Source organism: Lasioglossum baleicum, chromosome 15 (genome assembly GCF_051020765.1).
Source record: "Lasioglossum baleicum chromosome 15, iyLasBale1, whole genome shotgun sequence".
Classification (NCBI taxonomy): domain Eukaryota; kingdom Metazoa; phylum Arthropoda; class Insecta; order Hymenoptera; family Halictidae; genus Lasioglossum; species Lasioglossum baleicum.
Window position 1 is genome coordinate 8,543,479 of NC_134943.1, and position 14,987 is coordinate 8,558,465.

The 14,987-nt window shown below is 43.1% G+C and overlaps 1 protein-coding gene across 3 annotated transcripts in view; it reads right to left on the minus strand.

The window, feature by feature from the left end:
* Positions 1-14,987, minus strand: part of Sdc (Syndecan) — a 177,529-nt gene that overhangs the window by 130,669 nt on the left and 31,873 nt on the right. For 2 of the 3 annotated variants that reach the window (XM_076438856.1, XM_076438855.1), the window contains exon 2: positions 11,721-12,277. The exons of the other annotated variant lie outside the window; for it this stretch is intronic. In XM_076438856.1, the coding sequence (XP_076294971.1) occupies positions 11,721-12,009 (289 nt within the window). In that variant the 5' untranslated portion in view covers positions 12,010-12,277. The remainder of the gene's footprint in view (positions 1-11,720; positions 12,278-14,987) is intronic. 3 annotated transcript variants of the gene reach the window in all.

The window sequence follows — 14,987 nt, forward strand, 5'->3', positions numbered from 1 at the left end:
TTACAATCCCATTAATGTAGGTATAATATCAATAGTTTTCTTTACATGAGATTAATCCATATTTACATTACTTCTTATAGGGAAGGTTGGTTTGATATAACGTCGCATTCGGTATAAGTCCAAACATCAGGAACGGATTAATGTCGTACACCGAGGTACCACTGTACTTTAAGCTTGCGCGCGCGGGCGCGTTCGAGAGACGAAGTAGCGCGGAAAGTCGCGTTCGCCAACGAAAGAGAAAATCGTGCCGGAACGCGACAGGAGTTTGAGGGGGAGCCTGGGGCGGGGGAGACGTCGAAAAGTGCTCTTTAATTACGCTCAAGTTCAACGTTTCGCCGTAATTAAACGAGTGCCGCGATAAATGAACGGAGCAGTGTTTCGCTCGCGGCGCGGCGGGTCTCTTTCCGTGAATGAGAAGTAATCGCCGATTCATAACCGGGTCTCGGCGTGCCGCGATACTCGTTACTATCAAACGAGAGAGTGGAATGGGGGTCGCCCGAAACAACACCGTATTTCATGGAATTAATCGAACGTTTCGCCGAACCGACGATGAATACCATTCTCGGCCCGTTTCGTTTTATTCGTTTGCGTTCTCGCGTTGTACATTTAAATCGCGAAATTATTATTCTTATCGTCTCCATCGCCCCGGAATTAATAACGCACGCGTTCTCCGAACGGTCGCTCGGAGAACAATTGTGAAGATATTCATGATATGATTTACCAGAAAAGAGTCATGGAAATTTAAGCACACGCATCGAAACTTTAAACGGAAATATCTTACTAGCACAAATATAATCCTAAGAAAAGAAAGATAGCACCGATCGAATTACAGTTATAAGTGCAAGCTTGGAGGTTGAAGCGCAAGGTTTATGGAAGCAAAACGAGCACTTAGTTCGTCGAAATTAATATTAAAATGAGACCCTGCGTTCGTGGATTTTCACGGGAGGAAATTCAGCGAAATATTGTCCGTATAATTCGATTCGGCAAGGGTTGATTTTCGAATTTCATTGCGCGATTCGATGGGGCTGCTAGATTCTTGCTCGAGCACTCACCGTTCTCTGCGCCGTGAAATCGAGATAAATTGGCCTGGCGCGGAGCGGCGGCGGTGCGCGGCCATTGGCGAGACCGCTTCCCAACAGATTTCCGAATGAAATTATTTTTGATTCTGATGCTCGAACGGCGAGCCACTCGTCTGGTTCACAGCGGAAGCCACTTGCACGGAGAGGAGTGTTACTCGATTTATAACCGCTGAATCGATCCCGGTTGATGAGCACATATTAAACCGGGAACGCTAAACGTTACGAGCCAGTTTCAAGTGACTCGAGACGTTCTGGGTTCCGCTCGGTGAGTTCGGCTCGAACTCGGAGAGCGCTCGGCAAGCGCCAAGATCGACGAGAAACGCGAATCGAACGCCGTGTTCTCTGGGAACCATCCTGGCAAAATATCACGGCGAAATATCCAATCACGTTAGAGCTGTTCGAGCGACTACGCCCGGCTGCGATTAAATTCCGCGTCGCGTGAAATGTGGGATCGATCAATTCCGGACGACAATTGCTATCGATACTGTTCCATGTTTCCCTCAAATGTACCCACGCTGTACACAAATACCGTGTTACTTTTATTTTACAAATGCGACGTGAGAATTCATGGATTTATGAGAAGAACGAGTAGATCAAATTCGATACAGTGAAGATATTCCGAGAACTTACTAGGACGATTAAGAAAAGTCTGCATATTATTACTGTCTGCGGTAGCAGTCTCTTTATCGAAAGCTGAGAAAACGAATTCATTGCTTCATAATTGTGCACAAGCACAAAATAAATTAAAAGTTTGAACCACGAATAAAATAAAGCAACCTCGAACCAGGCTCTCGCTTTACAAGAGGAACATTGCGGGGACGCGCCATGATTAAGCCATAAGTGGGATTGTCTAATTGCGCGCGAATAAATTAGCATCCGTGCGCAGATCGACGGGGGATGGGAGCCGGGGTGAAAACCGAGCAGACGATTTCCCAAAAGGAATAAGAAGCTGCCGTCCGTTGTTCCGGAAGAGGTTGTATCGGAGGACCAAGCCCCCTCCTTGGCCAACTGCTCCCTGTTTCCCGACGGTTCCCAGCATTTCCGGTCCCCCGGAGAAGCGAAACGAAGGAGAAACTCCGACGGTGGCCGTTCAACCGAGAGAAACGATAATCGCGCCCTCGTTGGTCCCTCGTCGCGAGGTATCGAGCGCAACTCTGCAACACTGGCATCCACTTCCGGTTACGTTCGACCCCCTTTGCCCCCACCACGACCACCGTAGAAAACCCTCGGCAGGAAGAAAACGTTTACGATCCGGCCGGTAAACTGATGCGGACCACTCCGGCGCACCGATTTTACGAGCGAAGGAATCACGGTGCCGGAGCAACAGTAAAATGGATAAGGAAAGAGGAAATGGTCGAGGACAGCCTCTCTCTAGGCTGCGTCGCCAGGTGTGCTCGCCTCCAGGTGTTCACGACTCTCGTTTCGGCTGTCCAAAGCCTCCGGAGACTATGAACGACCATGCTGCTTCAAATTCTTCGGAGATTACCCGCCGGAGAACACCAAGTGTTTCACTGAATTTTAACGAGCCTCTGACGACTGCTACAACCGATTCGTGGCTACCTCTTAACCATAACAGGGGTAACAGTTTAACCGAGGACTAATCATTTTTAAACGACTTTGAAAAAGGAGAAGGTTACTCAATTCGATCTGTATGTGCCTTTTTCTTCCGCTTTTTTTCTATGTATGTTCGCCGATTACGTCGAGATGGATGGACCAATCGGAACGAAACCTTTTGCATCTTGTAGAGTATGTTCCCGTGATGGTCTCGTGAAAAAAAGTTTTACATTTTTTTATTAATTACGATATTATTTGCGAAAATGTAGGGTGGTGATACCGTTGTGAACTTCGCTGAATGTTAGATATTAGGAACAGTAACGACGCGACGTCGTTACCGTTATCGATTGTGGTTTTCAGATATTTATAAATTACGATTTGGAATGTGACGACGGCTGACAGAGATAAAAAGTGTGTGAAATAAAAAGAATTTTATAAAAAAAGATTAAACCGACTTCGAAAAAACGCACTAAAAAAGTATAAAATAATTTCCATTTAATTTATGTATCATAAATACACACGCACTTAAATACAATACAATCTTTTCGGAGAGGCGGCGCAAAAATTAAAAATTTTCCAAATGACAGATGTTGCTGATTTCGTAATTTCCAGTGCCGAAGATTTTCAATTTTGCGCCGCCTCCGAAAAGATTCTATTGTATATTTACATAAATTAAATGGAAATCATTTTATACTCTTTAGTGCGTTTTTTTCGAAATCGGTTTAATTTTTTTTTCAGCGTTGCAGTTAATTTTCGATATAGATTTCTTGGTAAAGAAAACTATCCTTACGACAGTGGAAGTCTTCTCGATTAAAAGAAAAGCAGATATGTACAGCTGGATAAGACGAATAGTCTCCGAGATAGAAATTCCTCAAATCCCTCTAATCTCGTATGCACCGTGTCGTACATCGTTCCGAACGGAATTCGATTAACATCCTCGCCGGAGAGCGATCGACTCGGAACGAATCTCGATCCTTCTGGGTTACCGGGAAAATTCGGCAAGTTTGGAGACTAGCGAAGGGCAGTCCGCAAAGGGTTGGCCAAGCTCTCGAGAACCAAAGGTCGCGGAACTCTCCCTTGAACACGCGACGAACACCACCCCCGTTACTGCACCGAGCAAATACGTTCCGAGCGAGAACGTCGGACCGGTATACACGGTTGAAATGTAACCGTGGCCCAAGGCGAGTTAATTCCATGAAACGTCCCTGGAACGAGCGTGGGCAGGGAATGCAGTGGGAATCGAGAGGAGAGTCGTAAAACGGCAGTGTTTCTCAGCCGATCCTCCAGACCTACGGCCGCTCCTTCCACGAGAGCAGCTTCCGGTTGTAAACACGCGAACGAAAACAAGGAAAAGCTAGAACCAACACATCGGTTCTTCACCGATCCCTTCCCGGTAACGATACTGCCAATATATTTAGCAGTAACATTTTGTTACGGTCTATCAGTCTATCTCGCGCGGGATGCTTTACTTTCTCCTTCGGCTCGTTCAGTTTAGTGAGATCATTTCGCGTCGTCGATCGCCGGTGTTCCGACCAATTAGCCGCAAAAATTACTTCGCACGAGCTTCTATAATACATGCTCTTATTACCATCTCTCTTTATTTTACACTAAACCTATCGAGCTTTAAAAACGGCTGGCATGCGTTGCCTTATGAAGACGGTATATCACAAAATTCCTACAGATTTTCTGTGATTTTTTATTATGATATTTGTTTGGACAATTTCAATAATTAGTCGTGTATTTCTTGTTTCGAGATATTTAAAGGAAAAGCACATTAACGCTAAATGAATTCCATACAATGTTGCAATGAAAAGTAGAAATTACATTGAACAAATTTAGTTTAAAGCAAAATGTGATGTGAAATAACTGATAAACTCATTTTCTTTTAATCTTTGACTTGGACCACTTTCATAATTATAGGCACATACAGAAAAATATCCAAAAAGTAAAAACGAAGACTTCAATTTCAATTTCACGTTTGTTTCACAATTTATACATTACGACGCTTAATTATAAACTAGCGAGAGCTAATTGGTTAATAAAAATATTACGTTGATCCGTAAAGTTGTCGCGTGTTTCAAAGAATGGGTTGTGAAGCTGATACTGGATGTCGCAGATTGTTCCGCGGATGAAAATCGGCGTTAGATGCATCAACGGCGACGAGAACACCGATTGCTCGTAGGGGCGTGGGCGGCGAAGGCTGTCCTCGCCCGAGAGAGGTTAAGGGAAACGTGCAAGAGCTGGGTTCGCGTGAAGCGTACTTCATTTTCTGGCCCGAACCCTCTTTTTCCCACCGACATGATAATGGATGCGCGGGCGCGGCCATTGTTGCGCGGATCCGAGCCGCCAATTTAATTTCCCTCGGCCAGCAGCGACTTCGCCGCCGCTTAATCTCCGATCCTCATCGTCCTCCTTTATCCTCGCCCGCTCGCGCTCCTACTCGCTTCCTACTCGCGCTTCAACTCCCTATCGACGCGATCTTAATGACGAAACTTGCAACGTCCCGAGATTTCGTAGCCGATCGAGGCCTCCGATGCGAATTTCGTGGATCCTCCAGTCGCCGCATCGCGATCCGAGAATATATTTATACTTTCCGGCATACTGCAAAAATTATATACGATAGGCTAAACCTTCACGATCAAAATAAAAAAAGAATCGATCGAATCCGATGAATAATTCCAGAAATAGAAATTCACAAGCTTGAAAGAGATTTGCATGGAACTTCTACAAAATTTTATCCAGTCAGGAATATAACACTTCGTTGTCACTTAATTGATGAGGATATTCGAGATAAAGGCTGCTCTTTACTTTACCGGACTCGAAATTTGTGCCTTTCTCCTACGAATTATGATGTATTTGGTATGTAATCCAGTAGATTTGTACCCTGTCCGGATGCAGATCGAAGTTTCGATCCTCTAGGATCAATAGTTGAGGAGCTATGGTCTTTTAAAGTCGTTTAACGTTGAACATATTTCCAGTTTCGCGGTCGTCACTACAAACCAATATAGAAGCGCCTTTATCTGTCAAAAATGCTCAACTTTAAGCTCCTCGACTATTGATCCTAGAGGATCGAAACTTCGATCTGCATCCGCGCCGGATACAAATTACAAATCTACTGGATTACATACCAAATACATCATAATTCGTAGGAGAAAGGTACTAATTTTGAGTCCGGTGAAGTAAAGTTTACCCGAGATAAAACGCAAGAGGATTTTTAGAAATTGAAGACGCTGTTCGAAGAGATTTCAGAGTGAATAGAAATCGCAGAGGACGCGAAAACGAAAGTTTCGGTAGCAATCGGTTCCCGCGCGGCCATTTCCATAGCAATTTCTATTCTATTCCCGTTGACGTGGCAATGGCGTTCAATTATAGACTGCAATATTGAGAGGCACGTTTTCCCAATAACTGTGCCGGCTCTATCAATATCTCCTCGACGCCGACGCCGACGCCGACGTTACGCGCCACCACGCCATTGCCTTGCACGCGAACCGTTCTACTATCTACTCCCTCTCTCTCTCTCTCTCTCTCTCTCCCTCTGCTCTTTTTAATCTTTTACCCCGTTTCCTTCTATTTCCCTCTCGTCGTTCGTCGTTTCGTAATTATATCGAGCACACACAGAGACCACGGTGTACCCTCGACGATAGAACGATGCATAATCGCCGCGTTTTCCTCCGCTCGCTGGTTTTTCTTTTTTTTGAAACTGCGCGGGGCCTCTGGATCGATCCATCGAGCCGCAGTTCGCCCGGCGGGATTATTAAATTTTTAACCGCTGGAATTAGCGAGTCCGGACGCCCCGCGGCACCCCGAGGTTTTTACGATGATGAAATTTTATAACTCGGAAAGAGACCGTGGGAGTACTCGCCTGGTACCCGCTTCCTGTTTGCGAAGGCTCGACGCTGTATTAAGATCAACGTTTCATCGAACGGCCAACTTTTTATTGCCGATCGAGCCTGTCGTTCAACTTTAAACGTCTTTCATTAGTCTCCGCATCGATCCTCCTCCGTCGTCCCAGCGACCGAATTGCGGATCCGTTTCCACCGCAAATAGAATCGCCTCCGTTCCCCTCCTCTCAACTTTCTTATCCGGTGCGCCGCCGATGTTTGCGCAAACAAGCTAATCTTAACCCGTGAACGGCGTCGCGCAGTCTGGAAAACTCTCATTCATTCGATTTTTTTCAAGATTACTGTTCCCAGGCAAAGTACGCGAGAACCATCTTCTGCAAAGACATTACTAGACTCCGGGTCTTTACGCAAAATAAATATGTTCTGCATTGCTCGTGGCACAAGCAGGAATAACATAAAAATTGATTTCATCCCTTAACGACTTTGTTACATTGAAAGCAACATTACAACATTCCTGAATTGTTTAAATCTTCCGCTTTTTTATATTGCGTCCAACCAATTTCTTCGTGAACGCGTAAAGATACGCAGTCTAGACATTACCAATGCCAAAAATGGCGTCCGTGGCTTTTTTTAGGAGTTATTAACGAAAAACACTGACCAATCGGAGCGCGGCTACAGCGGATTCATTCTGGCTCTGCCAACGACGACGCCACGCTAAGGAACCTCCCATTTCCGGATGTTGAAGGAATTTCGAGACACCCTGTATACACCCCCGCTCAAAAGTATGTGGACACCCTTAAAAATCGCATAACTTTTCAGAAATTGGTCCAAAGGACGAATTTTTTTTAATATGTTAGACCGGCTAGTTCGCTAGAGAATAAGTGAACAAAAATTGATTACGGTTGCAATTGGTAGTAATTACACAAAATTTTTAAAAATGATGTTTTGTCAACTTTTTTATCCGGGCCTCTAACGATAATTTAAAAAATGCGTTTTATAGATTTCGGTCACTTATATGCATACAATGAGCTACAAACGTTTAAAGATGATCGCGTAAGAGCAAAATGCCCTGGAAAGGATGAAAATCTGCGACCTTCACCCTTAAGCTCTCATCTTTAAACATGTGTAGCTCGTTGCAATGTTGACCGATTTCGATGAAATTTTCGGTATGCATATAAGTTACCGAAATCTATAAAACGCATTTTTTAACATTATCGTTACAAGCCCAGATAAAAAAGTTGACAAAACATCATTTTAAAAAATTTGGTATAATTACTACCAATTGCAACCGTAATCAATTTTTGTTTACCTATTCTCTAGCGAACTAGCCGGTCTAACATCTTAAAAAAGTTCAAGTCCTTTGGACCAATTTCCAAAAAGTTATGCGATTTTTAAGGGTGTGTAAGATAATAGCCTACTAACTAGACTATTTTAAAAGGTGTGGGCGGTAAATGATGCAATGATCGACGGTGAAGCCGTCCGCAAAGGTGCGATTTATTAAAGGATTCTTTCAGTTCTCGACACTCCGAGCAGGGGCTGTCGACTCCTTTGTTAAAAAGTGGCTAAGAATTTAGTGATGTTCCTCGGTCCTTACGCTTGGTGGCAGCACAGTAGTGGCCTGGCGGCACCTGGCGGTGGGAATAGAAACTGTATCCCCACTCCACCCCACTCTTTGCTGGCGGCGTCGGTTGGCGTCGGTTTTTATTATATGCAATTATATGATTGCAGTGGATTGCAGTTACTTTTTGGAACGAATGGAAAATCCACAAAACAGGAGGAATAACAAGCAAAAAAGTGTGTATTATTTATGAAGTTGTTATGAAGATGTTATTGGATGTTATATTACGAATAAGTATGTTTATTGGGAATAAGTATGTTATATTGCAATAAATATAAATAAATAAATAATAAATATGTACACATACATAACCGTTGTAAATTAATTTTTCTAAAAAACCCAATTCATAACTATAAATAGCTAGCGATGAATACGATTACACGTACATGCGAGGTTAACTATGTGTGAGTACACGTTTGTGTGATCACCAACACACATATACGTTTTAGTTCGGTTCGGCCCATCTTTAGCTGAGAGGGCGCCCTGAACAGTGGTTCAAAAAAGTGCCAGAGTCGACACCCCCTGACTCCGAGCGTCACTGGAAGAGTGACCGCTCAGGTAAACTCTAGTCTTAAGGACACCTTGTTGCCAGCGTGTTTTCTACCTGCACCCCCAAATGTGCACTGGGTTTTTACCTGAAGGGTACGCGTCGCGCTGTCGCACAGTGCGGACAAACGGGGCATATCTCACTACACGTGTATATCACGATGTACGATAAATTCCTTTGGCAAAACGTTTTATTAGGTGGTAATTGATATTATTAATCATATAACAATAATTTTTATGCATAAATATTGTTAATTTTTTTTTTTAATTTATTAATTTTATTGTTACATTTTTTTTTGTGAATAATTACTATTGCATTTACATTAGTAACCAAATTTAGATTTTTATAAAAAATTTTACCATGTGTCGCACTCTCCAGAGTCCCAAAAATCAAATAATATTACATTAATTGTAAATCAGTGTTGCAATAATAATTCTGTATAATGGAAAATGCTCACCAAGGTATATGCATTCTTTTTACATTTAATAAAGTAGATATATTTTTTGTATAACTTTTCAACGGTGGTTTCATTTATTACTTGCATATAAAACTTCAAATTAACATATCTCGAGAAAGGCAAAAAATATCCTGAGATTTTGACATATTCGGATATATTACTTGTTGTAGTTTAAGAATTTCATAGTTTAGCCTGCAACTAACTGCTACTCTTAATTTTATAAACTTTTTAATAAGTGCCCGTACCTTGCCTTTATGTTGTATTGTGGAAAATTCGTTAATTTCTTTATAAATTTATTAGTTATATCGTTAAATTTCATTTTCTGCGAATAATTACCAATACATATACATTCGTAAACAAATTTGGATGTTTGTACAAAATTTTGACATTTGTCCGCCACAGAAAAATTCAATATTCGTGTATATCACGATATGAAATACATTTCTTTTGCAAAAAATGCGTATTAGGATGGAAATTGTTATTAATAATCATATAATAATCATTTTTATGCACAATACAATTTTGCAATAATTATACAGGGTGGACGATTTATCTGAAGAGATTGAAATATCGCGAGAAACGACAACACAAAGCAAATCTTGCGATTTTACTGAAATTGATCAATATTTAATCAGAAATGTGCAAGATCACGGGATTGAATGATTCGTTTTGGATCACATTCAAAGTACCGAGGATGACTCGGATAGCGAATAGCGTTTTGTTAAGTTTGTTAATTTTGTTTATACTATTATAATTTGTCTAAGTTTATTATTATTAATATTAAATATGGTTCATTTATTATTAATTTCGTTTTAAATTTGTTAGTTTTTAAAAACATATTTTTGTTTAAATAAAAATTGTTAATTTCTTAATAAATTTATTAATTATATTGGTAAATATCATTTTCTGTAAAAAAATTACCTATATATACATTAATAACCAAATTTAGAGAAGTGCCGAATATTAGGCCATTTGTCCGCACTGTGTGTCGAGCCGCACGCTGTCCGTTCTCGACATTCGCAATTTCGATATTCCTTACAGGTGTCCACATAATTTTGAGCGGGGGTGTACGTCCCCGGTACTGGCAGAGAGGGGTAACTTTTTCCCCTCGATTCGTGCTCCCGCACTTTATCTGGCGACACTGGTCCACTCGTCCGCGAACGACTCCTCTCGTAGTCAGTCACTTATTAACGAATGCACTGTTGTTAGGCTAAATGCGCTCGATCGTCGTCGAAACTTTCCGATATTCGATACACCGCGCACCGGCAGCCGTCGAAACAATGGCCGGCCCTGTCTGCCGAAGCTGAATGAATCATTTTCTGGCCTGGTGAATGGAAGTCGTTCGAGCGGCCCGTTATCTACGATCGCGTAACGCCGCGATCATTTTATTACGGTCAGCCGGTGGTTTCGCTGTTCCCGTTTCTTTCTACGGCTTCTGTCTCGTCTTCCGATTCTCTTCAGCGTCTGGCTCGGTTTAGCCACTCAAAATCCCGCGATATTTATTTTGCCACGTCCATTAGCTTTCGGTGCGAGTTAGTTCGTTGGATTTCGAGCTTTGTCGACTGGACATAAGAATCCCGTTGACGGGTCGTCGTTGACCTTCGAGGGCCTCCTCGGCGCATTCTCGCATCCGGAAATACCGGCTTCCAAAGAGCGGCATTCACGCTCGCGACCGCTTCTTCATCGACTCACTCGATACACGAACGAGCACCGATAGACTCGATCGAGGAGGTTTCTAAGGAGTCAGCAGCAAAACCCCCGGTCCTCCACATTCAACAACGGCTTGTCCATTAACGCGGTTCCGATTCACGCGAAATTCCACTCCAAGGAGTTGGAGACGTAATTATGAGTTTCTGCGTTATACATCTTGAGCAATTTTTATTTCATTCGGCACATTAACACTTTATCTACCGGCAGCCCATTAATAGGAACAGAAGATTAAAGATTTTCGAACGAAATTATTAGATTACTCAATTGTTATTGTTCTTGCAAGATTCATTTAAACCGGTCCGTAGCTATGGACCGTAAACTTCTTTGATATTGCTTCTTGAAACTCCTGATTTTGGTACCATCTGAAGGAGCGTTCTTTTAGTTTTAGGAAGAGTCGTGGATGAGGGCTCTACGAGTTTCCAGTCCTATGCCACAATTTCAAGCAACGTGGAGTGCGAGAAGCATCATTTACGTCACTGCTTACTCTTTACATTCCAGCTTAGGAAATCAGCTGTTGAAGTTACTGAAATGGTTTGTGCGGCACTGGGAGAGAACGCTGTATCTTACAGAACATGCAAAAAGTTATACCAAAGATTTAAAGCCGGAAATTCTTATTTGGAAGACGATGAACGTTCAGGTGCGCCGAGAAAGCTTGATGAAGGTCAGTTAGAAGAATTTCTCAACGAAAATCCGACCCAGACGCAAGAAGAATTGGCAGAAAGATTGGGGGTCACCAGACAAGATTTTATTACATTTTAAAATTTGGATTTGGAGAAATGGGGAAAGAACTTATTTGCATACCTAATCATTGCGGGTAGATAACGTGTTAAGAAAAAATTGAGACACACACACACACATTCATGTTGAATAAACTTTTCCATTCAGCGTATCAGTGCTGAAAGTACAGAGTTACCGTAAGTTCCTTCGCGAGCCGAGGCTAGTTTTCCCAGCGTTTTCCATTTTTTCCCGCAGCTTTGTCCTCTTCGGGTTCCGCTTGGTCGTTTTGCCCGTCCTCGTCTGCAGCACGCCCTCCCTTTGTCGTGCGGGGATATAATTAATTTCGGTGTATCTGGCGCACAACAAGCCCCGGAGAAGCAAGAGAAGCAGCATTGTTCCCGCACTCTACCAGCCCTTGTCCTTTGACAAAAATCCTCCGGAAGCAAGGAGAGGCCGTTCGAGGCCCGGTAGGCTTCGGGATCCATCGATCTCGCCGGAGTCTGCGTCCGTGCGGCACAGCCGGTCCGTGTCCTCCCCGACTACCGTTAATCGCGATAAACCCGGGAACGTGTCCCTGCAACGCGGCCGAGTCTCTTCGGGAACCACGGGAGTCCTGTTCTCTTTCGATCCTTCATTTTTGCAGACTCGGAGCAACTGGGCTGGAAGTTTCCACGGCTCGGATAGCTCCGAGCACGTTCCTTTTAGCTTCCCGAGCGAGGCGAACTATGCTACCCCTGCGATCCGCTCGGTACTCTGCAATTCCAAAAAGAATTCACCCTGTGCTCCTCCTCATTGTCTATTCCTAGATCCGCTGTACACGAACCTTGTAACAATATCGAGTCTGACTCGATAATTAAAATTAATTCCGTTCAGCGCGTCCACCGCCACGGTAAGGAGAACAAGTACGAGATTATAGTGAAACGGCGAGGGAAGTAACATATCATCGTTATTTATCATCTGGAGAGTGTGGTAACTATTCAAGAATCACGATGTTTGACGTGAAGTAGAACTAGTCCTTTGATGCACAAAAATGGCTACGTCATGTGTAAACTGCGGATTTGAAAAATGGGTACGTACAATTTAAAACAGTGGAGGTATTAAAAAGATTTGAAGCCACCAGTGTAATAGTTTCACGTGAACGAGATCGTCAAAAGAAGAATGAAATTTTTATTTGGTTCCTGTGTCTTGCAATCTTTGCATAAAGATCTGCAGTCTAGTCATGTGTTTCTTATGGCATTGTACAGTCTTCCCTCTCCTAATGCGACGATGAAACTTTATTACTCTTAGTTATTCCCTTACGAAACCTTTACCAACGGATTGGTGAGATTTTTCTGATTAAAACGAGACCAAACACGATAGGATTGCGATCAGGAACGTACTCCCCGTCCAACGAAAGATGGCACAGAGAAACTTGTAGATACCACGTGATATTCCTACATCGCGCTACATACACGTCCTCTGCAATTAGCCGAATCGTTTGACGAAGACAGCAAACGAGATTATTGGGTGTTACTGGAATAGAGCGATGTGGTGTGACGCTGAGCTCCTGTGTCCAGCGTTCCTGCCCGAAATCTAAGCGTAAGAGTGGGGTCTCGCAGATCATCCTGCACCCCACTATCAAAATCAGTGACATCTTTCGTTGAATGTGGAGTGCTTGAACAAATACAAGTATCCAAACTCTTGACATGAATTGTAGGAACTAATGCCGTGTTCAATCTGACACGAAATGTCAAACATCTCGTGAAGTATTGACATTTCGATGAGCTGGGGTTAGTATTTTTATACGTCGGACGATAAAAGGGATCGATTGGTTTAACAAAAAAATTGGGTTGCATTAAACAATAAAGTGCGATCGCACTTTAGGTAATTGAAAGTTAGGACTGAAGTTATGATTTTTTCCTGTAACATTTTTTCCTACACTGAGAAAAAAATCCTGTCGAAACAAAAAAAAATATATATGTTGATTCAATAAGATGTACTATTGAATAGTGCCAATATCATATGAACTTATTTTAATATTTAATACTATTGAATTTCAATAGCAAAACTCATTTCCGCCAATCATATCAGCGAATAGCTTGACATCGATGTTTTCAAAAAAATAAGATATGGCCTCAAACCAATTCCAGTATAAACCAATACATTTCTCAAATTTTGTTAACAACATATGTAATGTACGGTATTGAATCGAATAATATTTTCAATCATTTCATGATAGACAATTCAAATACATCACGATTTGCTTCTAAATTTCATATTGAAAAGAATACATTGATATTCATCGAAGTAAAGAAATTACAATAACACGCGTGTTATTGAAGTAACTACTTTTTTTTCTCAGTGTATCTTTACTTAAAAAAGAGCAGTAACTTTTACCAGTTCCAAGAATCACCCTTTATACAGTCGCGTTTAATTATATTGGTTTGATTTTGCCGCGATGCTCACCTCGTTGCTACCCTCTACCCTTGGGGTACCCTTAGGGTTTCGGATAAATTGTGAACGGGGGTAAAGGTGAGGCCGGAACAACGGGGTGGGAGAAAGTGCGGAGCGGAAGGAACAAAGTACGGTTCTGGTGGCGCGAATGTTGCGGGGTTGAGGACCGGGGAAAATATACAGGGGCACGGTGCGCTGGCCGTCGGGAAACAGACGTTTCGCGAGAATGCTCGCGGCTCGGCTGGAGAACAAGCGCGAGCAAGCGGAACGGGAGCGTGCGATCCGGTCGGTCGGTGAAAGAGGGGAGGAAATTTGAAAGAAAACAAAAGCCGCGCGACTGAGAAGGGAGGGGGCGCAAAAATGGGAACCGTGGAGAAATAAAAATAGAAGGGAAACGTCGGATGAACTCTCGGACGAGGAAAACGGGAAACCGGGAGAAATTCCAGGCGGCGGCGCGGCGCGGGGTGGAGACGAGCAGGAAACGACACGGAAAAGCGGAGACGCGAGTCGTCCCTCGGATGTTCGCAGTATACTAGAGAGACTCGGCTGTAGCAACGACTGTGGCAGCGGCAGCGTGCGAGAGACAGTCTCGTTAGTCTCTCGTCAAAACAAATCGCGCCAGTTTAAAATCCTTCGCGGGCCCTGTCTTCTTTGTTCGTTCCACGAAAAAATGAGAAATTTCAGTCGGGCCGCGCCCTGCTGCCGCGCGACTGTCGACTTCCGTCGGAATAAAAGCCCCCTTCCCCCTCCTATGGCAGACGGTTCTCGCGGGGGTGGAGACGTTAGGACACTTTTTTTAATTGAGGGGGGACATTTCTTTCACGAGCTCCGGATTTTCCGGGTTCCAGGACGACGGATTTTTAAACCTCGGAAATCTGCAGTTTCCAAGGGCTTAGACAGATTTTCCGGGGCTAACCTATTTTCCAGACGTGGGAATAAGACATTTTCTGGAGGTACCCCGAGGAAACTAATTGCAAGCACTCAGGATCCGAAGGTGAGAAATTCCGAAGACGGAATACGAGAAAGGCCT